The sequence below is a fragment of the Xiphophorus couchianus genome, chromosome 5, assembly GCF_001444195.1.
Source record: "Xiphophorus couchianus chromosome 5, X_couchianus-1.0, whole genome shotgun sequence".
Classification (NCBI taxonomy): Eukaryota; Metazoa; Chordata; class Actinopteri; order Cyprinodontiformes; family Poeciliidae; genus Xiphophorus; species Xiphophorus couchianus.
The window spans coordinates 29,619,063-29,644,992 of record NC_040232.1 but is presented as its reverse complement, the minus strand read 5'-3'; the positions used below and the strand labels follow the sequence as shown (position 1 = coordinate 29,644,992).

The 25,930-nt window shown below is 40.1% G+C and overlaps 3 protein-coding genes across 8 annotated transcripts; 2 read left to right on the top strand and 1 right to left on the bottom strand.

Annotated features, from left to right (window-relative positions):
• The first annotated feature begins 216 nt into the window (after positions 1–216).
• Positions 217–8,119, top strand: afmid (arylformamidase). Of its 4 annotated transcripts, none has more exons than XM_028018628.1 (11): positions 217–379; positions 2,121–2,211; positions 3,369–3,473; positions 3,549–3,597; positions 3,674–3,759; positions 3,846–3,918; positions 4,034–4,131; positions 4,239–4,317; positions 6,177–6,312; positions 6,526–6,630; positions 7,355–8,119. In XM_028018628.1, exons 1-11 carry the CDS (start codon positions 353–355, stop codon positions 7,382–7,384), a joined length of 879 nt encoding a protein of 292 aa, XP_027874429.1. In that variant the 5' UTR covers positions 217–352; the 3' UTR covers positions 7,385–8,119. The 4 variants fall into 4 exon arrangements, with proteins under 4 accessions (XP_027874429.1, XP_027874427.1, XP_027874426.1 ...); XM_028018626.1 differs by having other exon boundaries at positions 2,121–2,247; XM_028018625.1 differs by lacking the exon at positions 217–379 and having other exon boundaries at positions 2,033–2,247.
• Positions 8,120–9,722: 1,603 nt separating this feature from the next.
• Positions 9,723–17,006, top strand: cant1b (calcium activated nucleotidase 1b). 3 transcript variants are annotated; one of them, XM_028017092.1, is made up of 5 exons: positions 9,723–9,844; positions 12,115–12,663; positions 12,741–12,881; positions 13,834–14,037; positions 14,672–17,006. In XM_028017092.1, exons 2-5 carry the CDS (start codon positions 12,174–12,176, stop codon positions 15,040–15,042), a joined length of 1,206 nt encoding a protein of 401 aa, XP_027872893.1. In that variant the 5' UTR covers positions 9,723–9,844; positions 12,115–12,173; the 3' UTR covers positions 15,043–17,006. The 3 variants fall into 3 exon arrangements, with proteins under 3 accessions (XP_027872893.1, XP_027872894.1, XP_027872895.1); XM_028017093.1 differs by having other exon boundaries at positions 9,752–9,903; XM_028017094.1 differs by lacking the exon at positions 9,723–9,844 and adding an exon at positions 11,023–11,284.
• Positions 16,625–25,819, bottom strand: ogal (O-GlcNAcase like). Its single transcript, XM_028017090.1, has 17 exons — positions 25,471–25,819; positions 25,249–25,300; positions 24,651–24,748; positions 23,469–23,599; positions 22,475–22,646; positions 22,296–22,394; positions 22,071–22,210; positions 21,852–21,996; positions 21,151–21,228; positions 20,806–21,065; positions 20,571–20,736; positions 19,361–19,446; positions 19,146–19,238; positions 19,003–19,073; positions 18,342–18,462; positions 18,118–18,247; positions 16,625–17,412 (listed from the first exon to the last, which is right to left on the bottom strand). The coding sequence occupies exons 1-17, from the start codon at positions 25,520–25,522 to the stop codon at positions 17,270–17,272; spliced, it is 2,037 nt and encodes a 678-aa protein (XP_027872891.1). The 5' UTR covers positions 25,523–25,819; the 3' UTR covers positions 16,625–17,269.
• Positions 25,820–25,930: the final 111 nt, after the last annotated feature.

The window sequence follows — 25,930 nt, the reverse complement described above, 5'->3', positions numbered from 1 at the left end:
CCTGAATGGATTTGGCATGTTCTCCCTGTGCATGCAACAATACTGTTAGGTTAGTTGGTCTCTAATTTGTTGGATATTAGATCACATTACATTCTCAGTTCCTGAAATGCAGCTGCAAGTTGAGAAGAGAACAGAAACGGCCACAATCGTCTGTTCCTCTTTTGTTTTCTCTTCCCCTGATGTCCAAAATCCAGCCTGATAAAACACCAAGCAAAAGGTGTTGTGCAGCTGATTCAGCCGTGAACAATGTGTGTACACAGCCAGACTCTGCAGTCTAAAGATCAGATCTTCAGCAGATGGTGGTCACATTTATTCCTTCGCAGCAATCCGAGGTATTCTGTCTAAGTAAACGATGCACTGGATGGAAATGAAGAAAGACGTAAGAGTTTTCACTTTATCTGTTTGCGCTTTGGTTGCTGACAGGAGATAGAACATAATGTGAAGCTGGAGGAGTTCAGATCACTATGTGTGGTTTGACTGTTTAGAGTTTTTTTTTTTAAAGAAACAAATAAGGTTTTCATTTTCGTTTGACTAACAAAACAAAGAGAAAGTTTTATGATTGTGATATATTTATTTAAAATTTATCAGCTTGAGCAAAGATTCCCAGTGATCAGACCGATGACTTTGCTCAGTGTTTTTATTGGATCACACAGATTGCACAGCCATGTGACTCTGTGGAGTTCAAAGTATACATTTTGTAAAGTAAAAAACGGTAAACAGATAGAATCACTTTTATCCCAAAAAAGCAAGAACATTTTTTTTAAAGAGGAATATAAATAATGAAAACATCGCTTACGAGAAAAATAAATAAATAAATAAATAAAATATTTTAAATAATTTTTAAGACCGTTTGAATTCTTCTCAATAAATGAGAATTAGTTGGTTGAAAATCACCTTGTTGGAGCTAAACAAAAATTTTGATCCATACCATGTATTACTGATGTCACTTTTTTCTAAATAAAATAGAACAAAATTGAATAAAATGTGACAGAAAAAATGCCTGAAGTTCTGAGTTACAGTTGTCTCTTTGCTGAGTATTCCGTTTTGTTTTGTTACGTTACGTTTTGTTATGTTATTCTGTCATGTGTTAACACAAAATTCATCCTTTCAGTTTAACAGCTTTTCTGCTAGAGTGACTGATAGCTTGAAGATAAATGGCTTACCAAAACAAATAACTCAATAACCTGCACTTAGGTAATGTTCAATGACTAGAAAATGAGGGACAAGCAGCTAAAGCAGACACAAAATCTCCCGGGGACCCTCGGGGGGGGGGAAAAATAAAAGTTTAAATAAACATTTTGACATGTTCCAACAAAAGTCAGGGCCAAAAGACAAAGTACTTGCTTCACTATGGGCACAAAGATGGACTTTTATTTTCCTTCTACGGACAACCGTATTTTCAAAATGTCCCAAACAGTGTGAAGAGGGGCTTCATTAAAGAAAATAACTTCTCCTTAGTCCAGTTGTTGGACTTCCTGTTGAAGTTTGTGATGATTTGATAAGTGGTTGATTTGGGTGCAGTTTTAGTTGCAGCAATAAGTCTTTCCCGTGAAACGTTTTTGGTGCAAAGAAATGATGAAACCAAGTTTCCTCTGAGGCTATCACAAAGAAAAGAATTTTCTTCAAGCACCACTCCCTTTAGATTCAATCATTCTGCTCATCTAATTCAGTGAGTAAAACATAGACAAAACAACTTTATTGCCTCCCTTCAATGATAGGATTATAGAAATGATTGTAGCTCACTTAGTAGCAGAACTAAATGAACCTGCAAAGGACGTTTCTGTGATTAGAGAAAATGTTAATTAACTTTGCTAATAATTTATAAACTTTATCAGATGGACCATTTTAACAATACAGACCCATTCCACTCTGCAAACAAAAAGAACAAAGAATAAACAAATACGGCAACATTTTTATCTCTGTCTTTGAAAAGTATTATTATTATTATTATTACTATTATTATTATCAACAACAACAACAATCTCATAAAAATTGATACATGCAGTTCGGCCGTGTCGTCAGCAGAGGGCGCTGTTTGTTGTATATATTCCTCCCTGCCTGGCGGCGTGCCAGGTCGCATGGCGGCGGAGCGGCTCACAACAGCGTCTTTCTGTCAACAGGAGCTTGAGAAGCAGTACTCACCCAGCAGGTGGTCTCACAGGATGGCGGCAGACGACGTGATCAAGGCCCACGTCAAGGCTCTGAAGGAAGGTTTGTTTGTTTGTTTGTTTGTTTACCGGCGACACGGTAACTTTGTTTTTAATCTGGCAGACCGACGGGGCAGTCGTTTCGGAGCACCGGTGTTGTGCTCAATGTTGTGTATCCGTAAATCTGAAAGCCCCGTCGGATAGTTATGAATGAGTTTGGAAGTTTGAAGCTTTGTGTGTGGGGAGTTTTTTAGGCAATGAATGTGATTTTGTTAGCTTAAAACACGCTAGCTTAGCTAAATCATGGCATGTTTAGCTACACATGTCTAGGTTTTTATTGTTCATAAATCACATAGTTTGGAATTAATAATCCACAGTTGGGTTTAAATGTTTACCACACACATATGCTACATACATGCTGTTTCATATATTACTAAGAGACTCACCATTAAAATATGACTACATTGTATTATCTTTTGTTTTATTTGTAGAGATTTAAAATGTGTTTTTATTGAACATCTAACGTAGTAAGATGCTCAGGAAAAGTCTTGTCCACCAAATTGTAAAATTTCATTGCACGGATTTTTCCCCCCAACCTGTCACAGTAAGAAGAGCACAGCTCTAATGATTGGTACATTAATTCACAAGGAGATGCTACACTCCAAGGTAGTTTTCTTGAAGCTTAAATCAAGTTGACAGGTTTAGAAGGAAAACCCACACCTCTCTCTTTCCAGTTTTCTTACATGTTCTTCTCAGTCCATGATGGATATATTGTCTCTTTAGTGCCATGGTGCTCAGCTATAGCGCTTGGGTTTCCTTCAGTGGTGGTCAGGACAAATTTGCTGGACAAATGAAAGCAAAATAATGCTATTTATGGTGTTCCCTCTGAAGGAGTGACCTCGTCCCCACCGTAACCAGTCTGAAGTTTAAAACCTGGTGGAATATGTTGAATAATGTGTTCACTGACCAGGATAACTACTGTTAGCAGTGCAGGCTAATAATAAGGTATTTCTCTGTTACTTGTGCAGCCAAACACTGTAGCAACATGTTCACCAAATGTGGTCATATCATGTCGTTTGTTAAAAATTTAATAAATACACACCATTTAAAATTATTTCTGTTTTACACATTTCCCATGTTGATTTGAAACGTTTGATTTAAAGATGGATTTTGCATCCTTTTCTTTTTCTTTTCCATTTTTGAATCACGTTTTCTCCTCAGGTACAGAGCGAGCCCGCAGTCTGGCTCAAACTTTAATCAATGTTCCGTACGGAGAGGAAGATGGAGAGAAACTGGACGTGTACATCCCCAAGACCGCCTCTTTGGGTATGGAACTATGTGTCAGATGTCCTGAATCGACTCCCGGATAACTAATAACCGGCTGCATGTTTTCTCTCTCAGACGTCAACCTTGTTATTTACATCCACGGAGGCTACTGGCAGTTTCTCAGGTACCGCTTCTTACTCAATGCTTTATTTTCCAATGTAATTTAAGACATCAAGTTAAAAAAAAAAAAGTCTTTGCAGCAAAGAGGAGTCTGGATTCATGGCTGTCCCACTCGTTGATAAGGACGTGGTTGTGGTTGCCGTTGGCTACGACATTGCCCCCAAAGGTAGAGTCATTTCTGATCTGTAGATAAAACGATAATCTGAGGAGATGGGCTGGAAATGTCAGCTGTGTGCTGCGCTTCCCTTTAAGGTAACATGGATTTGATGGTGTCTCAGGTTCGCAGGAGCGTTGTTTCTGTCATTCAGCAGTACTCTCACATCAGGTAAAAAAAAGATATATTAATAGTAAAGTTTGGAGGACGTTCACCATGGTGGACGTTCTTTTCACTAGAATCAACTCCAGTGTGTTAAATAAGCTCTCTGTGGTTCCTTATTCAGCGGTCTGTACCTGTGTGGCCACTCTGCAGGGGCTCACCTGGCCGCTATGGTGCTCTCCACCGACTGGTCCCAGTACGGCGCCACACCAAACATCAAAGGTAAGTCGCAGAGGATCAGGCTGGGCTTACTGGTGCCTTCAGAAAGATAGGCTCAGAAATGTTCGGTTGATTTTATTTGTTCACTGTCGCTCTAATTTTCCTCCAAGGCGCTTTCCTTGTGAGCGGCATATACGACCTGCTGCCCGTCCTGTCCACGTATGTCAACGAGCCTCTGAAGATGACGGAGTAGGTTCCATGTGCTGGTCTGTTCTGATTTCCTGGAGTAATCACACATTGGGAAAAAATACATTTTTCTACAAACACAGAATCCTTGCTGCACACTGTTAACTTTGAAACGGCTGACAGAGATTGATTTTTGCAGATAAGTAGGCAGATAATTTAAATATATTCTACTGTATCTTATGGAAAAAGCTTTCAGTCTGTTGGTAACAGGAAACATTTTTTCCTAAAAATCTACTTTTTTATTTTTCATAAAGCCTTTTGTTTATTGGGAAGCCTGTCACAATGATCAACTAATTATACCATTAATTAAAATGAGCTTGATCATTTCATCGTTATGATCAATATTTTTTGAAAGAAAATTTTTATTTATGGCGACTTTATAATCCACTTTATTAACGGTTTCAGTTGCATATGGTTTTTATTTGTTTTGGGTTGTTTTTTTCATTTTGGATACTTGAAATGTCTCCCGGTTCCACAGTGGATGGTTCTGTATAAAATTAAAGCTTGTTAGTCTTTGAGAGGGCGAACTTCCGTTGTTATGCCTTTATCAATATATTGCATTAAAAACAACAATATTGAAGTTTACCGCAATAATTTCTGGGGCAATTTATCGTCCAGCAAAAATGTGCTGTTTTGTCAGGCCTATCTATTATTCAGAGAAGGTTTTCAAAAGCTTAAAATGCAAATTTACCTGCTAGGGGAATCATAAACCAATGGTCCTTTTAAACAGATAGGTAATTATTGATAACTTTCACCTCTTTGTATAGTCCAGACAGTTTTAATCTATGGATTTCGGATTGAGTCAATGCATTCTGAGTGAGTTTAGAGTTTATAAAGATAAGCAATGATAAGATATGAGTTTCAGATTGTTGAATTAGCTAATTAAAGTGTGTAAGGCCTTCCAATTACTCAGGCTTGATTCGGATAATAAAAAAAAAGTAATCAGCTTAGATCTGGACATGATTGGTTGCTTTTTGAGATCTTCCAGTCAACTGGCTGGTTCTGCTTAACCGATTCATTGATTCTACAGTTCTGAATCAACAGAGGGAGATTAAATGGAAAATAAACCAAAAAAAAAAAGTGGTTAATCAATGACTTTACTGTAGATGCTGAAAGGGTTAGTGTTACGACCCGTCTAGGGGTGGCCAGATCATAACATGAAAGGTCCCTCCTCGTCCCATCCCAAACAGCCAACACATACAAAGTTAAACATTTTACAATGATATTTATTAAAAAATATATATGTTTGATTTAAATATAACAAAAATGGAGCATATAACTTCAGAATGAGCTAGTGCCAAAACAACAAACAAAAGGAACTATCTAAATAATAATCAACTTACCTAACCGAAAATAAATAAACCAAATGACAAAAACTTACCTCCCTAACTAAAAAAAACAGGAAAGAACTAAGGCAACATAAATGGCAGCTCACTCCTACAAACTCCAAACCAAGATGTTGAACAAACAAAACAAACAGTGTGGCCGGTTGAGATGAGCAGAGGAGGGATCTTCCAGGAAGTCGTCAGCCGCTTTTATACTCCTCACATCCGGGAAGCCACCAATCGGACGTCCCCCGTCGTCCTCCAGGCACCAATCAAAAACAAGTACCTGCACACTCATTTACATAATAACATTTAACGACTCCAGTCGTAACAGTTAGTTTAAGGCTTAAAAAAAGAAAACACAGATCTGATTTTAGACGTTTTGAACTCCTGCTGTGATTTTTATGTCCCGATTCTCCTTTAAATTGTATTGACTGGGTCGTGGAGAGCATCATGCGGGAAGCTGTGGTGGTAAATGTCACTGTTGGCGTCTCTGTAACTGGTGCCAGTCGGAGCCTCATTCCTTTGTGTCTGCAGGGAGGTGGCGGTGAGAAACAGCCCTAGCCAGCTGGTCCCTGAGCTCAAACGATCCTCGTCAGGCTGTCAGATCGTCGTGGCTGTCGCCCAGAACGATTCGCCAGAGTTTCGCAAGCAGTCAGAGGAATACTACAAAGTTAGTGGCCACAGCCGAGAACAAATGCTGCTGTGAATGGCGCAGGAGCAGCTCGTCAATTGGAACGTTTTCTCTGTTGTTCAGATTTTCATGCACGATCAGAAACGTATTTCTGCCTCATTCTGTTTTTAAAATATCAAGCTGCCATTCTGAAATTAAACCAGACATAGTTGCTCTTGTCACTAACTTCTCTTACTTTTGTGTGTCTTTAAGGCTCTGGAAGCAGCAGGACTGACTGTGACCATGGAGGATGTGGCGAACACAGACCATTTTAGTATCATTGAGCAGCTGGTAGATGGAGACTATCACCTGACCAAGGTACACGCTCCCCTCACTTTCTGTTACATTGGATTTTGTCAGTATGGTAGATTCATCGGTGTTTAGCTGGATCTGAACATGAGTAGCCTTTTTATTTCTTCACCCTCTCCTGTTGTGAAAAAAGGCAGCTAGCTGTATCTACAGTTGCATTACAGAATTGGAAAAAACACATTTCATCCTGATCCTTTGAGACCAGTGTCAATAAAATAACAGTGACACAGATCTCAATTTTATTTATGACTGGGCTTTGACTAGGCCTTTCTAGCAGATGATTATCTTTTGATCTCATGCTTTGACTGAATATTAAGTAAACTTTCACCACAGACTTTTGTTGCCACTAATCATTTTCTTTCAGCATCATCAAAATGACTTTGAACTAATAATATAAACGCTCAATAAAATACAATTTGTAGTTGTAACCTGACAAGATGTGAAAAATCTTAAACCCTTTTGAAAGATATTGTATTTTGTCAGAAAGGAAAGACCTTAAAAAGACCAGAAAACTATTGATAAACAGCACTTTAAGGAATTATAAAAAAACAAACATTTAAACTGTACTTTATATTGTAACACAATGTAAGTATATTTCATGACAAACTGCTTTCATCATCTATTTTTCAAAAATCTGTTGAAAAATCTGAACATGTTGGCTTTATAGCTTGTAACTTTCGCTTGTAACGTCAAAGCTGTAACTCTTTACTTTAATGCTTTCATTTCTCTGCAGCTCCTCCTGAAGATGATGGGGAAGAGCTGAAGTTCAACAAACCTCTGATCAGTCCCAGTTCACCGACAATGAGAAAATAGGCATTTCTTCAGGGTTTCACTGTGGTAAATGTTCTTTTTTTTGTTATTTTGAGATCAATCCAGGTGACATCAGTTGTTCTGATGGTTTAGTTTACATTATTTACAAATGTTCGTCGTCAAGACGTCCTAACTAAGCTTTGGATGTTTGGAACACCTTCGCTTCACTGCAGTGCATCGTGGCAGAATTCACTTCTCAGGCTCAGCTGCAAACAGATTGCTGGACTACTGTGGCCGTTGTTGTTGTGATGAAGCATGACACCACTGCACATTAAATATTTTTGAGTGGACTTTTACTTTTGACTTATTTCCGACTGGGCAAGTCTGACTGATTATTGCTGTTTTCATTTTTCTTTTTCTTTGACAATCTTCAGTGCAAAGTAATTGCGTATCATTCAACGTGAAGGTAGTCTTTTCCCCGAACCTCCAGCTCTACGCTGAGATCTGACCCGGGGGAATCCTGACCCAACACATGATGATGGTCCATAGCTGTTCCTGATCCTGATGTATAATTGCAGAACTTTGATTTCCAAACATGAGGTTTTGAAACTGAGATTAAAATTAAACTGTAACAGTGACACTTTGATTTGCACTGCATATTGTAGCGTTGCACATTGTTTAACAATATTTACACCATGTTCTGCTTATCATTATTGTAGAATACAATAAATATTTATATTTAAGATAACATGTGGTCTGTTGTTTCTGGTTTTCCAATTCAATGACTCATCATTTCATAATAATTTGAGAGTGCTCATTACCTTTTAATCCAGCTGAACTGTGACCCAGAGAATAGTTGGTTTGTTATTGGTTGACTAAGGAGCGTTGCATTGTGGATGCTGTGTCTGTTCTTTTTTCGAGAGACTTTCAGTGTTTGAGTTCAGTGGTCATTCCATCAGTTTTTTTTTTTTTACTTGTAATTGTTAATGTCAGACTTCTTAAAACAAATCTAATGAAACTGTAATTTACCAAACTACTTTAAATATTACTGTGTGTTTGATTTATCTGGGAACGATGTCAGACAAAATGAGGTTTGTTATTGTGCTTTTACAATCTGTTGATAACCCTATTCTCTCTAACTGTCCACCTAACTATGGATGGAACATAGTCGCATTGTGTATTGTAGAGGAAAACATCAGAAGTAGAAAAACAAATACCGTATTCCTCCAACTTTTTAGATGTTTTATGTGCATGGAAGCCATATTTAATCAAAACTTGGCAATTAGGCTAACAATTCATTTAAAACAATGCATTTCTCTGTTTTAGTTATGCAAACATTACAAAAACATCTTTACAAATTACAATTGTATCGTATGATGTGTGCCACTGTCAAATGTGATAAATGCTTTATACCAGCAATGTTTATAACTTTGATTTCTATTTGTATAGACATTTGATATAGAATTCAGGGCTACTCTGACCTCTGACTGTCCAACCTAGTATTTCGACGACTTCAGTGGACTTTATATATATATATATATACAGTACAGACCAAAAGTTTGGACACACCTTCTAATTCAATGGGTTTTCTTTATTTTCATGACTATTTATAAGGCAAGAAATCCCACTTATTAACCTGACAGGGCACACCTATGAAGTGAAAACCATTTCAGGTGACGACCTCTTGAAGCTCATCAAGAAAATGCAGAGTGTGTGCAAAGCAGTAATCACAGCAAAAGGTTGCTACTTTGAAGAAACTAGAATATAAGGGGTATTTTCAGTTGTTTTACACTTTTTTGTTTAATGCATATTTCCACATGTGTTATTCATAGTTTTGATGCCTTCAGTGTGAATCTACAATGTCAATAGTCATGAAAATAAAGGAAACTCATTGAATTAAAAGGTGTGTCCAAACTTTTCGTCTGTACTGTATATATATATATATATATATATATATATATATATATATATATATATATATATATATGTTATATTTCTGACTGGGAATATAACAATAAATAATTATCTTGAGTACAAACAAAACATAGCAGCAATCGTTGAGATGCTAACCACTATTAAAAATACACACCTTCAAACATCTTTAACAACGTTGATGCTTTCCTCAATAATCTACTGTATCAAGATAAAAAAAATCGTCTGTCCCTTTAATTAAAAAAAAGAGTGATCTCAATTGAGATTTTCTGAATTTACTGATTTAATTTGTACTTTAAATACTAAAATAAACAACTACATTTTAAAATATTTTTGACAAGAATGACTTTTGAGTGTATGTTAGGTGTTTTTTGTGTATAATTTATCAATGTGGCTGCGTGGAAACCCCGTGGACACATGTTTTGTTTATGACGTTACAGAGCCGTGAGGTGCCCTTTCTCTAGGGAGTCCCAGCATTTCCTCCGGTGTAGGAGGAGACTGTCACCGGCCAACAGGGCGTCGTGAGAAGCCTCCACATCAGGTGAGCTGCTGGGGCAGAAATGGGGACGTGGGTCGGGTAAACTCTGCAAGGCGTCCTTGGTGAGTCGGGGCGAAACGTCAACGTTTACTGTTGCTAGCTGGTGTTAGCTGTGTGGCTAATAAAACGTCTGGAGGTGTTGTCCGCTGTGTGACATAACTTTCCGTCCGTGTGAAACACTTGGACAATGTTCGGACATTTCGGCTTACGGTTTTAGGAGCTTATCTGTGTTCATTAAAACCGGCTAATTCAGCTTTGCACTGCCAAAGTTTATGAACCTTTAACCGGCTTTTGTAACCTCAGACTCGAGCTTAAAGTGGAATTGTTCCAATTAATTCTCTCATCATTTACACACGACAAAACAAGGGAAATAATGAAGAAAAAGAAAAAAAAAACTCGATTGACAGTTGAAATAGTCTAACATAGTTCGCAGCACAGCTGATTTGCGACATTAACTGTTGTGAAAGCTTAGATGACGTCACTTTCTGCCCCGTTACGTAACGTAACGTCCAGCCGACGTAAAGGAGTTAAAACCGCAGTTGACGCTATACTTGCGCCACACTTGAATATGAACGATATTTAGGTTTTTGAAAATCCTCTGTATGTAAGTAGTTAACAAAATATTCAAGAGATACTTCAAAAACTATTTAAGCGTCTGACTATCTCTTCTTTATTTGTATCATCTTCAATCTTGATTATTATAGAGCACAGAATTTTTACCGTTCAAAATGCAATGATAAAATCAAACAATGAATAAAATATACATTCTTTTTCTTTGTTCATAGTGCGGAAATATTGGAAAGGTTGTTGGGGTTCGCCATGTTGCATTTACTTCCTGAGAAAGAGTCTACTTTTATACAAAAAATACATTTGAGAGGATTTAAAGTGCAACTTTTACTGCATTTTGTGGGCAAAATTAATTTCACATCAAATTTTTTACTTTTGCATCAAATTCATCTTTAATCTGTATGCTGTAGACTTTCTCTTATTTTGGCAGATTTCTCTTATTAACAATACAAATACAGTTCTTAATTCATTACTAAGAAATCCGAGATAGTTTTGGCTGTGAAACTTGAGATGGTCTACAAGAGGGCAAAGGAAGAGACCTGCTGAAACCTGCTGAAATCAATTATTCATGCGAATACCAGGGCTGAACGAGCGAGTTTCTCTGAGGGATGTGCAGAGCAGAACGACGTGATGGTAGCAGCCTGTTCAGGGGACAGGAGATGAGGGAAGGCTGAATAGTTTAATTCTTTATACCCTGTACAACAATGTCGAGTTTTGGCTTGTCGTGCAGGGAGGTGGAAAATATGGGTTATGTATTCAGCAGCGACAAAAAGCTCTTTTTTTGTTCTGTCAAGCCTTGCGTGTTCAGTTTAAAGAGTCGACAAGCGTGAACACGTTCAGAGAGAAGCAGCGGATGCACCGGGGGAATTATGTGACGTAAGATGATCTGTTCCACCCAGATGACTTCTTGGGAAATATTCATGTGAACCCTTTTTAAAATCTTGTCGAATTTAGTCAGTAAATATATATATATATATATATAAGTATACTTATTTTAACAATTGAAGTTGTTTTAGAATTAATATTCTGCTTAGAGTGCATATATTTAAATGGTCAAATCTTGTTTAAAAGATTCAAAATGGCTGGGCAAAGATTTGCCCTACTATTTGTCGCTGTTTGGAGTAACATGAAGGGTCACCTTGGCCCAAAACAATAACAGATCTCTTATTTCAGCAGGTACCACGTCTCTTTACCTGTTTATCTAAGTTTCTGACGGAGATGAAACAGTTTGTTGAGATTAAAAGTCTGCTAAACTTTTTAAGTTCTCTTAAAGTACTTCACAGGAGAAACAATACAGTTAAATCAGAAAGTCAAGGGGAGAGAATTTTGTACAACAGATTAGTGTGAAAAATTATAAAATGGATAAAGTCATGTGACAAGTGTATAATCTTGACAGCAGTTCAGCATGTTAATAAATTAAGGCAGACAGCAGGGTAAGGGTGTGCTGGTTCTGTTCCTGATGGTTTGGTACGTTCGTGGAGCTCTGTTCCTGTTCGCTATGCGGTCTGCTCAGCCCAACAAAGCCCTGTTGTGAATAAGGAACAATAGGAACAAGAGCCCATTTTAGCAGCTTGCCCTCCTACCAGTGGCTATTCTTCTCCAGCTGCTATGAAAGCAGACTCGTACTTCAAAAACCTCAAACTTTTCAACTAGGTTTTACATTTTGTGTAAGCCTGCTGATGTTCCTCCTTGTTCTTCTTCTCCAGGCGGTGGAAGTTTTCATCTCCAACCCACAGCTGGCTCCAGGGATGAACCCGACACTTCCATGAACTCCTTCGGTTTCGCGGTTCGAGGCCTCCCCTTGGCCTTGCCGTCCATGACACAGGCCACTGCCTCCGACCTGCGCTTCCATCCCAGATGGAGAGCAATAATCGTGACCGCCCTGCTGGCCTTAGTGCTCATGCTGTACCTGCACCGGACCGTAGGGAACACAAACACACCAACCAGAGGTAGTTTTCAAACTCACAGAGAGGAGGATGTGAGATCACAAAGACTCTCTTGGTGTCTAAAGAGGAAAAAGCCTTACAATGACACATACCCGTTGAGTCCACCAGAGAGGACACCGCACGGCATTCGCTACCGTATAGGAGTGATTGCCGACCTGGACACGGCATCCCAAAGCTCCAAGGGTCAGACGTGGTTTAGCTACATGAAAAGAGGCTATGTGACCGTTTCAGAGAACGCGGACAGACTGGAGGTGGAGTGGGATGCAGACAGAGTCACCTTGGAGAGCAGTCTGGCTGAGAAAGGACGAGGTATGTGGCTAATATCCTGCTTCTACATACGGATGTGCATGTTCATATCAATATGTGGTGCAACGCCGTGCCTGCAGGTATGGAGCTGTCGGAGCTGGTGGCCTTCAACGGTCACCTTTACAGTGTGGATGACCGTACAGGTGTGGTGTACAGGATTGAGGGGAGCAGAGCCATTCCCTGGGTGATACTTCCTGATGGCGACGGCTCCGTGTCTAAAGGTCAGTGCCAAGGCTGAGGAACGCCAAAGATTGATGACAATTCCTTTTAAGAAAAACAAAAACTGAACGTTTAGTTGAGAACTTTAGTACCTTCCAAATATATTCATACCTCCTGAACTTTTTATGGACTATTGTACACACGAATATGCCTCAATCTAAACCGTTCCACTGTTTAGGTTTGTTGTCCTGTTTTAAGGCAAACTTCTGAGCTACTCTCAAGTCTTTTAGATCTTCTAACAGATTTTTTTTCCAGGATTGCCATGTATTTAGCTCCATCCTTCTTCCCTTTAACTCTGAGCTCTGCCTGATCCCTGTCAAAGAGAAGCACCTTCACATTATTATGTGTTTTTTTTTTTTTTGTTTGTAAATGATTGTATGTAAGGCAGGAACATTTGATTAGGGTCAGCCAGATGTTGGTGGTCAAAAGAGTTGTCTGTGATCGCTGTGCTGTTGTGACTCAGGTTTGCTAATGTTGTATATTAAGACGGCCTGTGGAACAGCAAATGCAGTCAGTGGTAAGGAATAATTTTTTAAGCTTACAAGACAAACACTGCTGATGTTATTGAACTTTCATAAGTTTTCATTCATAACGGTGGCATTGGGTCAACTCCCCCTGTTGCCCACCTCAGTAGCTTCAAGCTCCCACACAGGGTGATGTATTAGTTTCCGTACACTTATAGCCATTTGGATGTTTTATTTAGAGGTACCAGAGTACAGGAAGCTGACTGCAAATCCACAAAACATCACAGATTATTGTCTATTGAAAACTTGGAAAAATCGAGAATCGTCTTCCTCGCTTTTGACTTTGGTTCTTTTGTTTGGGTTGGTCTGTCACACAAAGCACCAAAGCAGTATATTCTAGTCTGTTCTTGAAGCAATAAGTTGAAGAGCGAGGAGTACTTTTCCAAGGAATTGTTTGTGATTATAGTTAATGTTTTCATTTTCTGTGCAGGATTCAAGGCGGAGTGGCTGGCAGTGAAGGATGAGCACCTGTATGTTGGAGGTCTGGGGAAAGAGTGGACGACGACGTCCGGGGAATTCGTCAACAACAACCCCGAGTGGGTGAAAGTGATCGACTATAAAGGCGGCGTGGAGCCCGAAAACTGGATGCCGTATTACGCCGCCCTGCGGAGAGCTGCAGGGATCAAACCACCAGGTGCATGTCTGCCGTCGACACCGTCCGATGGTTGCGCTTAAAGGCTAAAAAAGTGTGGGACTTAAACCTGAGCCTTGTGGAGCTCCAGTTTAAATCATAACACTTTGATGAAGCATTACCTACATTTACAAACAGAAGTTCTTGTCAGGAGTCATGTGTTTTATGTTTTACTACTTTAATAGGGCTGGTTGAAATAAAGAGGTCAGTTCCTCCTCGTCGAGCTTGGTAGAAGCTCAACAATGGTCCATTCATTGGATTTAGGTGGAAAACATTTGAAGCATGCTGGCCAGGGGGTCACCAGGGTCAAAGCTGCTAGACCACTAGCCAATTTCTGTGTAAATTAAACATTTATTAAAAATGTTTATTGTAGAAAACAGAATGTATAAAGTTTGGTTTTTTTGGATGCTTCCATTGACTTTATCTGACACAAAGTGAAAAAAATGTATTCATAGAGTAAGGATTTGTCCCGCTGTATTCAACATAATGACTGAAAGGTTGCTGTCTTAAGGTTCTGAATCAAGTTAATTCAGTTTTGTGACTGGAAACGATCGTCCCACTCACCATATAACGTGGACAGTTCGGTCAGCACCCTCAGTGGGGTAAAGTGTAAATGAAATCCCCTTGCTCTTCGCAGGTTACCTCATCCATGAATCGGCAGCTTGGAGCGAGCGCCTCCAGCGGTGGTTCTTCCTACCTCGCCGTGCCAGCCACGAGCACTACGAGGAGGCGGCCGACGAGCGCCGAGCCACCAACCTCCTCCTGTCCTGCCCCGCCGACTTCAGACATGTGACCACGCAGCGCGTCGGACCTTTTAACCCCACCCACGGCTTCTCCTCCTTCAAATTCGTTCCCGACACTGACGACCAGGTCGTCCTGGCTCTGAAGTCGGAGGAGGACGCAGGCAGGATCGCCACATACATCATTGCTTTTACACTGGATGGACGGCTGCTGATGCCCGAGACCAAGATGGGAGATGTGAAGTATGAAGGGCTGGAGTTCATTTGAAATGTGGCAGGGTGAAAGTTTCATATCACATTATTATTATCATGATCGCATATCGCTAGAGAGCATCGGGATAACAACAACGGTAAAACGTTTTCTGAAAGCACAGGTGAAAGGTCAACAGAACAACTGTGAAAAATGGACATCTGCTGATGTCTCCCGTCATCAAACACTAGAGTCAAACCTGCATCATCTCAGTGCTGATAGATGTTTTAGTTTTTTTTATTTAATTTTGGGAAGAGACCCGATTGGAGTTGAATTTATAATTAAAGGAAAGAAAGTAAAGTGCTTTTAAAACCATAATTAGGATTTACACCAAACATTAAAACAAAAATATAAAATAGTTTTTTGGAAATATATATACATAGTATATATATATATACAGTATATTTATATAAACAGGTAACAGTTGGTGACATGGCCAGTTTTCTAGTATTTAAACCATGGGAAATAGTTTGCTAGTGAGGCAAAATGTGTTTTTCCCTTTTCATAAGGTGCTAAATATTTTCTGATGATGGCATTCTTCATTACTGATCATGACAAGCACAACAGTCCTCTTCACTGTGGAGGATTTAATGTTGAAGACAAAAATCTAATTTATTACCACAGGTATTTCTGCTTCATATTTAAAAAGACGGCTTTCGGTGTTTCTTCATTTTGCTTGTTTTATATCTTTAGCTTTCATCATCAAACTGCATTTATACCAAGGGTTTTCAAGTCTAAATACTTAACTTAAATATACTACTTTAAAAAATAAGTCCCATGAGTGGAGACTTGTTCTTTTGAAAGGTTTGATATTTACCAGAGTCATGACTCTCTCCACACAAAGTAAGGCTTAGTGTTATCATTTCATTGTCAGTCATTTCACAAATGTATCATTTCGTTACTTTTTATGGCCATGTGTCGTTCTTATCAGAAGTTGACATACACTTATCTTGGGCAGAAATGTCATAAAATTGGGGCATTTAATGCTGGATGTGAACCTTAGTTCATTCAAATGGTTTGATTTCTTTGCACAGATTATAGACTTGATTGGGTCGAGGTCAGAACCATTCCAGAAGCTCGATATTGTCTCCTTTCACTCTAAATCATGTTCTGATGTTTGCGTAGATTCATTTCCTGTTGGAGCCCAACTGTGTCCAAGTTTCAACCATTTAGTTGTAGATTTGAGGTCAATATAAAGAATTAGGTGGCGGTCTTCTGTTGTGTGTTTTGCAACAACATGGCCACACAGCATGCTGCTGCCACCACCATACTTGACTGTTGCTATGGTGTTCTTTGGTTTGCACAAAGCCTCATCCAGAACCTGTTTGAGCCTGTTTGTTTAATTACCATCCTGTGTGGATTGAAAGTAATCCATAGTAATTTCAGACGTGCAGACTCTTTTTTTTTTTTTAAATGTCAAATATGTTAGTATAGTCACTCCACACTGAACAAACAGCTCAACGAAATAATTTGTTGGTACAGCATTCCTACTTATGATGGCTATACAAGCTTTAGACAGGAATTTTATTTTTTACATTCCATTTTCTGTGTTTGATGTGTATTAATTTGCCTTTAAATCACACATTATAAGCATATTACATTTGTTTTACTCAACATATCTACAGCAGTGTAGCTTCTTTTTTTTTTTAAACGGGGTTTTCATATTCAGACGCAGTAAAAGCACATCTCTGTGCAGCGTCTCTCAGGGTTCAACAAATGGAGGGAAAAAAAATAAGTGTCCTTAATCTTAAATCCAGTCCTGTTTGTGTTTTACTGCTGAGAAACATTGGACTTTGTCATGTTGTTTAGTGATCCCTTCATGTGTAAAACAGACATTTTGGCGCCATGAAGCACAGTTACTTAATGAGGCAGGACGTTTGTTGTTGCTGTTCTTTGTACATCTTTATTTCCTTGTCCAAAGTTTAACTTTTTTATGCTTTTAAAGCGAGAGAACAAATTAAAAAGAGCTATTTAATCAAAGATGAATTCTTAATATATTCCCATTGTCTTGTCTAAATGACATAAAATGCATTCTTTGTTTAATTGTCTTGGTGTGTGCGTGTGTGTGTGTGAGAATGTGTCGCTTTGATAAATGTCAGGAACGCCAACGATTCACTGTGGACGTTTCCAGTTTATTGAAAAAAATATCCTTACAGAGATAACGTTGACAAAATGTTAAAGACAAGGCAAAAGACTTGATTCAAACTGATGAGTGTCGTTTACCGACATCCTGAATGCTTTCGCGTTACTGGAACTTTGTTGCCATGACGACGGCATCCTGAGGCAGACTCTTGTCCACGGGAACGTGCTTGAAGGAGCCGAGTTTAGAGTAGAAGTCGAGCATCCTCCGGTCGCTCTGCCTCAGCTCGCAGAAAACTCCTCTGGAGCCTGAAGGTTAAACAGAGAGTCAATAAGAGTCTATCTTTGATCAAATACACCGGGGGGTAAATTAAAAAAAATACTTTCAATTCAGGAGTACACATTCAGGCAGGTCTAGTTTTAAAGGTAAGGTGACAGTGATCAGGATCAGAGGCAGTAGCAGAATTACAACATGCTTTTACTGTAGTAAAAGTAAAAAGCAGCCATCCAAGACATTACCCAAGTAAGAGTAAAGAAGTATTTGGTAAAACGACTACTCAAGTACTGAGTAACTATCAAAACATCAATAATTTAATATCAAAAAATGACCTAAAATGAACCAAAATATAATGTTATGTGGAAATTCTAGTTTTGAGGGCCAAAATGAAAATCTGAAAAAAATTACAAAAAATAAAAACATTTTACTCAATATAAAACTTCAACAAAAACGGCAGGTGTATATCTGGTGACTTTTAAATGAGAAGGGTAAGAGTAGCAATACTTCACACTAAAATTACTCAAGTAAAAGTAAAAAGTATAGAGTAATAATACTCCTACAAGTAAATTTTTTCCAGAAAGAACACAACTATTTACTACCCAACTCTGAACACGACTCATGTAAAGTAAAGCAGCAGCAACGGAGCTGGGCAGGTTCTCCTCGGGATAAACCTGTAGACCCAAAAAGATTTGAGTTTTACTGACCAGCACTCAGAGCTTTGAGTCAGAGCGACTTACCGCTGCTCCTGATGGAGGACAGCAGCTGAGTGACCATACGCCTGGCCGGGGATGGATCAGTGACCCGAGGCAGCACTTGGACCACGACCAGGGAGGGGTAATCCTTTAACAAGGCGTCACTTCCTGGCCTCTGGAACCACAACGCAACATTCGGTCAAGTCCCACTTTGCTTATTTCCACCAACTGTTGTAGAAACTAAAACTGGGATCTTAAGTTTTGACCACCTGCTCTGTGCCTGCAGCTTGTTTGGCATCGGTGAGTGCCAGCGCATATCCACAGACCCCGATGTCATCCTCCACAACAAGAGCGCACTGTGGAGAGGGGGCAACGTCCCCCAAGGACAGGCTGCAGACGGCCAGCAGAGCACATCAAGACACAGCTCACAGGACAAGAGGAAATATTTACAGCACAAACACTCATCACTGATGGCTAACTGGCAGCTCCCAGCTGCTTTGTTCTTGTTTTTTGTGTGAATATTTGATCATTTCAGACCTGATAAATAACTGTCAAGATATTAGCCTGAAATGAAAAGTTCAAAAAGAAAAAAATAACAATAAAACTGGGTAAAATGAAGAATGGAAGTATCCTTACGGAGGGAAGTACAAAGAAAAGGAGTGTTATTAATTCATCCATTATCTTCTCAAACATGAGCAATTCTTCAAAAAAGGAAGAGCAATTATTCTGTCCCAAATTCACATCTTTCAAAGTACAGATTTAGGAAAACAAAGTCTAAAACTCCAATTAACAAAAACTATCTGAGTTGGCTATTGTTTTTCTAGTTCTTTGGAATGATCAAATCTTAAACTGAACTATATTTTATATCTAGTTTGAGAATATGTAGGGTTAGGAAACAAAAACAAATGTTTTTTGGGGACTTCTTCTTACCGGTCACTGATGAGTTTGGGGCTTTGTTCGTCTCTTCTCCGCATCTCCTTAAAAATCTTCTGCACCTCAGCCTAACAGAACAGTTTTCATGTTAGGTCATATTTCAAATACAACCCAAACGGTGCCTCGGTGATGGACCTCACCTTGTCGTCGCTGCAGTAAGGACGTATGCAGTAAACTGCAGTCATGGGAGGGTGTTTAAACAGATCCCTGTTGCCATGTCCTGGAAGCATCCTCTGCAAATTCAAACTAACATTTTAACTTTGACTTTCTCCAACTGCAGTTTCCTCATTTCCTGCAGGCATCGAGTCATTACCGAATATTATTTTGGAAGAAGTCACTACCCTGGTTTGGTTACCTGGAACTCTCCGGAGAGACCTCCTCTGAAGCCCCACGGCTCCGGATCGTCGGTCAGTATCTGAGCGGAGGGTTCATCCTGACCTCCTGTGGAAATAAACACACGATATAAACAACACACTTCTCTTTAATAAACAGCAACTCGCCGGCTAACATGTACAGTTTTTATAATTTTGGTTAATTTTGATAACGGTGATTCACAGTTAATGAAAATAAAACAGCTTTCTCAAAACAGGTTTTATGTTATAGCCTACATTTATTATGGGGAAGACACTGAACTTGAAGAGTGAGCCATAAACAGTCATTGCTAAAACAGGCTGCCATTTCACAGTTTGGTATCCAAGCAAAGTAATGAAAAGTTTAGTGAAAGGAAAACATTTGGTAATCTTCTTGATGGAAGAAAACTTAGCATTTTATCTGGACTTGAGCTCCAGAGAAAGAACTTGAAGTCCAGTGTGATGTTTCCACAGCTGGTGATGATTTTAGCTGCCATGTCATCAGCTGGTGTTGGTCCACTTTGTTTTATGGAGTCCATTTCTGCTCAAGCTTCATGGAGATGCTGATTTCATCTTCCAGCAGCACTTGGTACCTCTCCAAATTCCCTGACCTTTAACCCCACAGATAATCTGTATGTTGTTGTCAAGGGAACTGCAGGGCTGTGACCACTTGGCACAGCAATAATGGGTTGACAAACAAACAAATCCTGCTCTTGAAAAACATTACCAGTTTTAATAAGGCTTTTTGGGACACTAGTCACAAGGATTTGTGTTTTGTATCACTAAATTGCACCCAGTACCTGCATTTAATCATATTCTAAAATTTATTGATACTCTTATTGAACAAACAGAGGATAAAATAGTAAAGCTAACAATCCTGACAATATGGACAGTTTTGGGCGGTTCTAAGCTTAATTGGATAAATCTAAATTCTTGTCGTGATTCATCGCAATAAATGATAAACGTCACAATAAATGCCCAGCCCAATAGCCTTAAGCAATATAAACATTTTAGAGAGACAAATATTTTTGATTTTTAATCAACACAAATAAAAACTTGAACTGTAATAAAAAAATATATAAAACATATGAGTGAGGTTTTTAAAAAATATTAATAAAATAAACTTCTAATGACGTGAAACTTTTATAAATTTTGATCATTCTCATTATGCATCCTGCCTGCTAATTGTCCTTCTAGCAGAAAACGTTTTCCCACCGAGAGTCTTGACGTAGGCTCGAGCCAGTCCGACGCCGCTCTTGATGTCGCAGATGTAGTTGTAGAGGTCGTACAAAACGCTGCGGTTCGGGGCGTTGGACAGACGGTTGAACATCTGCACCACCGCGTCGCACATGCTGTCGAACTTCCCTGCCCGGCCGCGCCACTGAAATCAAAATATTTCATGAGGAGAACTGGGATGCTCCAGGAAGTGTTTAAAAAAACCCTACCCTACCTCTTCCGTCTGCGCTGCGGCAGCCTCTCGGTGGGTTTTGAGCCAGTCCAGCTCCTCCAGCATGCTCCTGGCCGTGGCCCCGTGCTCGTACGGCAGGTAGAAGAGGTCCGACAGCAGGTCCAGGTCGTCCAGAGTCAGCGGCTCGGCCGTGTACAGCGGGTTGTCTCCAGGTCCGGGAACGTAGAGGCTCTCAGCCACATCCGTCTGCATGGGCTCCTCGTCCGGCAACGCTTTTCTGAGGCGAGCCGACCGACAAGCACCTGCAGGCATGAGCCGATTGGATTCCTGTCTCGTTGGTTTTCCTGAATTTTGAGTTAATGGAGGTAAACTCTGGCTGTACTCTACCTCCCGGCTGATCTGCGCTCATGAACTCCTGCAGCCAGTCTGAGAGGGCCAGAGCCAGGGCTCCCTGAGGGCTGTAGCCTGGAGGCAGAAACAGGGAAGGTCGTTCTCAGGGTCAAACTACACTGTTATTTAACTGACACATAGATGTACCTCATTCAAATGATGATTAGGGATCAATCCAGACTTTTGTGTTTTTTCCCTATTTATAACTTTCTTAAAAAGTTATGGATTTTGTAACCAGTCTTCTCATTGTCTCGATCTTAAAAGTGTCACCATAGGCACAGTTACCCTACTTCCTCTTCTTCTGCAGACATTGCATGTAGTAAAGAAGCCCCACAGGACTATAGGAGAATCTAATGAAAGCACGAGGCTTGCTTCTCTAAAAAAAAAAAAAAACACACATTTTATGAATACCTTAGTATCCAAAGCTTCAAAGATGTTTGAATTTTCCAATCTTCCTTAAAAAAAGGCTGTTCAGTCATACCTGAAGGCTCGTCTCTGGTTTAGTATTTGGACACTACAATGTATAAAATGTTTTTTGTTTTTTTTTCAATATAATTTTACTACTCCTTAGTGGGTTTAATGAAGAAAACGCTGATGATTTTTGAAGGGGTCATAAACCAGGAGTGTCCAGTTTACCTTTAGATGTAACCCAGTACCCCTACATCTCACCCAAATACAAGACAAAAAGCAGAACTCACCCATTTCCACATCACTTCCTCCTCCAGTAGCTGAAGATCTACACCATGTTGCCAAAGTGTGGATGGCCACGAAGTTTAGGTAAAACTCACAGTTGGGGTTTGTGAGCACGCCTCTCAGTTTAGGAATCAGCTCAGTGGGTCGATCCTTTACAAAGATGGAGTAAAGCCGATCATTAACGAGCTCATACAGGCAGCAGAGATGATTCTGCTGATGAATACCTTATATGGTCCCAGGAAGAGCCGCTGAGGATCATAGTCATTGGCATGAATATTGTCCCAGATGACCGGCGCCCTCTTCAGGACCGCCGTCACCTCCTCTATGGATTCAACTGAGATTTTGTTGGACACCACTTTCGGACCTGAGAAACAACAGCAAAAAAAACTGAATAGATGGACCCGATCTCTGACCCGATACACGTGGAAATAAACCGACTATAGCCCCACCAGTCCACAGTATGTCAATCCCAGGCAGGAGCTTTTCCCCAACGGTCTGCAGATATGAGGATTGAGGCACATTGGGGATGCAGAAAGCAGTGCAGTAGTCTGGAGACCCAAAACAAGTCAGAAGCAGGGGATAAAAACATCACAATTTAGCATTATTTGCTGCTTTAGAGGAGCCTGACCTGTTGGGCAGAAGAGGAAGGTCTTGGCGTCTCTCAAGTGCTGGTACACCTCGTTGGTGATGGCCACCTGGGCGTGGGCGAAGGAGCTGAAGGCCTGCTTGTCCGCTGGACACATCTCAGTCTCAATGTCGTCAAAGAGCAACGAGAAGGACCTGCAGCCGAACTCCTTCACCTGAAACACACCAGCTGTTTAAACATTCTGGGTCGCTCAGCAGGATGAACTCACTAAATCCGAACGACTTTGGCTGCTTGTTGCCATCATAAAAAGAGGAACTGCCACACTGTGAATTTATTGACTGCACTTGTTTACAATTTGATGGAAAAAACCCAAAAAACTTGTTTCTGCCGTCAAGCAGACAGTTACATGAAGATATTTTTAATCTTCCGGTTGAATCAGGACAGGAAGAGATTTGAGTCTACAAGGGGTAAGAACACCGCCTTCTAAAAGTATTCACACCCTTCATTGTTAGTTTTCTATTCCACTGTCTAATTCAGTACTTTGTAGGTCTGCTTTTGGCTCCAGTTAGAAAGTCTTTTTGAGGTCGGGATTTATAAACTTCACACATCTAGAGACTGAAATTTTTGCTCATTTCTCCATTACAAATATGTTGGGTTGTGCAGACTGTCTGCAACCATCGTTTTTTTTTATTCTCAAGCATTTGATCTGTACTTTGACTGGGCCATTCTAACACAAATATGCTTCGATCTGAACTAGCTCAGTTCTCTGCCTTTAGGGTTGTCGTCCTGCTAAAAACTCCAACTGGTTTTCTTCCATGACTGACTTGTTTTCAGCTCCATCCTCCATGTTTGTGGATGCAATATGAGGAAAAACTTTGAGCGGGGAGGCAGTTTAGGCACTGTAACTCAAAAGGTATAAAAGTTAAAGGTTTTATACCCACTCGTAAAATAAATGCTCCGGGAACCATAAAGCTAGATACAGTCAGCGGTTTCATCTAGCCTGCTCCACCCTGCGCCTCGGCTGCCAAAGTCCTACCTGATCCAGCTTCCTCTTGAGAGCTGCAACCTCCCTGGGGTTGGAGAAGGTGATGTCCAGACCCGGAGAGATCGCGTAGATGAACTCAACCCGATTCTTTTCGGCTGCTGAAATCAGGGCCACCAGTTGCTCTAGGAGAAAGGGAAAAGATGGAGGCAGCTTCCCTGATTTGTCTTGACAGTTACCAACACAGATTAGCTTTAGCACACTTCCTGACAATGTCCAAAGATGAGGTCAGGCCACAAGAGGCATTTTTGTAAGAATAACGAGGCAGTAAAACCTGAAGGGTTATCCTGAGATTAGACAATAAATTCAGAGGGTTAAACATCAAACTTTAGGGTGAAACATCCTTGATAACGAGCAGAAATGCACCAAGCTTAGCGTTTAAACACCGTCTCCATAGAGATAAAGAGGACTCAGAGTGGGACTTTGAATTAGGCCTGCAGCTGACCCTTGAAGATGGCTGCTTTCTGTGTCTGGTAAATCATTTCTGTGTCGATGTGGCCATACATTTAGTAACACTATCCTGCAGTCGGTGCTCCATTTACAGCCAACTGTCAAATGCTAGCAGGTTTTCAAGAAAAAGAGAAACAGCCCCACAGCATCACGGATCCTCCGTTGTACATTACACTGGGAATGAGGTGTTTTTCACAACCTTATTCTAGAAGAACAAAGCTGAGCGTTTAGGCAGCAGCCCACCTGAAGTCTTCATTGTGAGAAAGTTTAATCTTGTCCTCTTGGTGTAACGATTTAAAACTTCAAATATAAAAAAAGTTTGGAGAGAAGCCATTTTCTTGTACACTTTTCCTTACTTGTAAAGACGAGCACTAAAACTTTTTTCTTGTCTTGCGTTTCCCATTTTGAAGAGAAATTATGAATCTTTCATAACAAAAAGATATGGATTTATAATTTAGAGCTTCTTGATATAAAAGCCTGCAACAAAGATGCCAAGTGTAGCATGAGTGAATTGAAAAGTTCATAGAAAAACAAAACAATTGTCAAGATGGGATTTTTCAGAATTGTTAATTATTCTACTGCAATAACAGCTTTGTTTAGGGGTTTTCGCACACTTTTACCAGCTTCTCTAAATTGCCCTTAGTTATGAGGGCGTGTATCTGTGTCGTACCCCGCCACACCTCAATGGTAGTGGGCACAGACATCGGATGAATGCACGAAACTGACCTGCCTCCTCAGGAGAGTATAATTCTCTCCAATACATCCGGTGTTTGTAGTCGTCCTTGGGAGCGTACAGGTAGGTGTTCAGGCCCCACTTGTGCTCCCTGGGGAAAACAAAAATGATTAAATTACAGATTGCTCTGCAGATATGATGAGGTATGCATGGCTGCCTCAGTGACACAAAATCATTATATCTTGCATTAAATGCAGTTTTAAATGTCACTATATGATAGAACAATGCATCATTATCCCTCAGCTGGGTCAGACATTGGAAAAGGACTTGTAGGGGCAGCAGCCCAGGGCCACAATATTTAAGGAGACAAGAAAGATGAGGGGTTTTTTTTAAATTTTTTTTTATTTAATTTGAAAATCATAAAAGGTATAGTCAATTTCTTTGGAAACAACATAAAGTTATTGGCTGGACTTCATATCTGCCTATTTGAAGTATGAGCTTTTAATGTGCTGTAATTTAATTTGGAAAAAAAAAAAATCCTTAGTGAATTGGGGACCAAACAGCTCCAGCCCAGGGCCCACCGCCTTGTAAATGCGGCCCTGTTCCTCAGTATGAAAACTCCCAGCAGCAGTCTTGTTTTAGTACACTCACCTTTTAAAGAGCTCTGTTCTCTGCTCCATAGTCCATGGCCGCCCATAAAACCCTGCATCCAGCAAATTTAAGCTTTAATTCATATTATTGCCACAAACAATAAATAACAGCCTACTATAAAGAACCAGCAGATGCACCAGGAGGTAAATCTATGTTGATTTATTCGTCCGATAAATCCACGAGAGGAGTCTAATATGTACCAGGATTGATTAATTATCTCACCTTCCACCACCCCACTGATGAAGGGTCTCTCGTCCCTGCCAGGTGTGGACATGTCCTCGGTGTAACACACAGCCTTCTCGCCTCTTGTTCAGATGGAGCTCAAGACGGAAATGGCATGGCTCTGCTCCCTAACCTTTGCTTTTCATCCACTGGTTTATGGCACCGTCTTATTGCAGCATGAGTAAACAGACCTGATTCGCCCAGCTGTACGGTTGCTGAGCAACTTCACACTAGTAAACATCCGGTCTGAACGACAAACTCTCCTCCGCTCTTCCTTCCTGCCAGCCGGTGCGCGTCTTCAAGACAGAAGGTGCGTTCCATCACAGTCAGCCGCTAGGTGAGCCGGCCATTAGTGATGACGAAACGAGAGTGGGAGGAGTTTCAGTTGAGACTAGTCAGAGCTACAATTTAATGGTTTAGGTAAGGTCAAGCTTTTATGCATCTTTTAGATAGTGGAACC

Bases quoted from the DNA above. Each gene is read 5' to 3' on its own strand.
- cant1b (XM_028017092.1), top strand. From the start codon at position 12,174: ATGAACTCCTTCGGTTTCGCGGTTCGAGGCCTCCCCTTGGCCTTGCCG. The intron at 12,664-12,740 runs GTATGTGGCTAA...CCGTGCCTGCAG, and splicing joins TCTGGCTGAGAAAGGACGAG to GTATGGAGCTGTCGGAGCTG. The intron at 14,038-14,671 runs GTGCATGTCTGC...TGCTCTTCGCAG, and splicing joins TGCAGGGATCAAACCACCAG to GTTACCTCATCCATGAATCG.
- afmid (XM_028018625.1), top strand. From the start codon at position 2,079: ATGGCGGCGGAGCGGCTCACAACAGCGTCTTTCTGTCAACAGGAGCTT. The intron at 4,318-6,176 runs GTAGGTTCCATG...TTGTGTCTGCAG, and splicing joins GAGCCTCTGAAGATGACGGA to GGAGGTGGCGGTGAGAAACA. The intron at 6,313-6,525 runs GTTAGTGGCCAC...TGTGTCTTTAAG, and splicing joins AGTCAGAGGAATACTACAAA to GCTCTGGAAGCAGCAGGACT.
- ogal (XM_028017090.1), bottom strand. From the start codon at position 25,522: ATGTCCACACCTGGCAGGGACGAGAGACCCTTCATCAGTGGGGTGGTG. The intron at 25,301-25,470 runs GTGAGATAATTA...TGCTGGATGCAG, and splicing joins CATCAGTGGGGTGGTGGAAG to GGTTTTATGGGCGGCCATGG. The intron at 19,447-20,570 runs GTGGGAAAACGT...TTATTTCCACAG, and splicing joins AGCCTACGTCAAGACTCTCG to GAGGTCAGGATGAACCCTCC.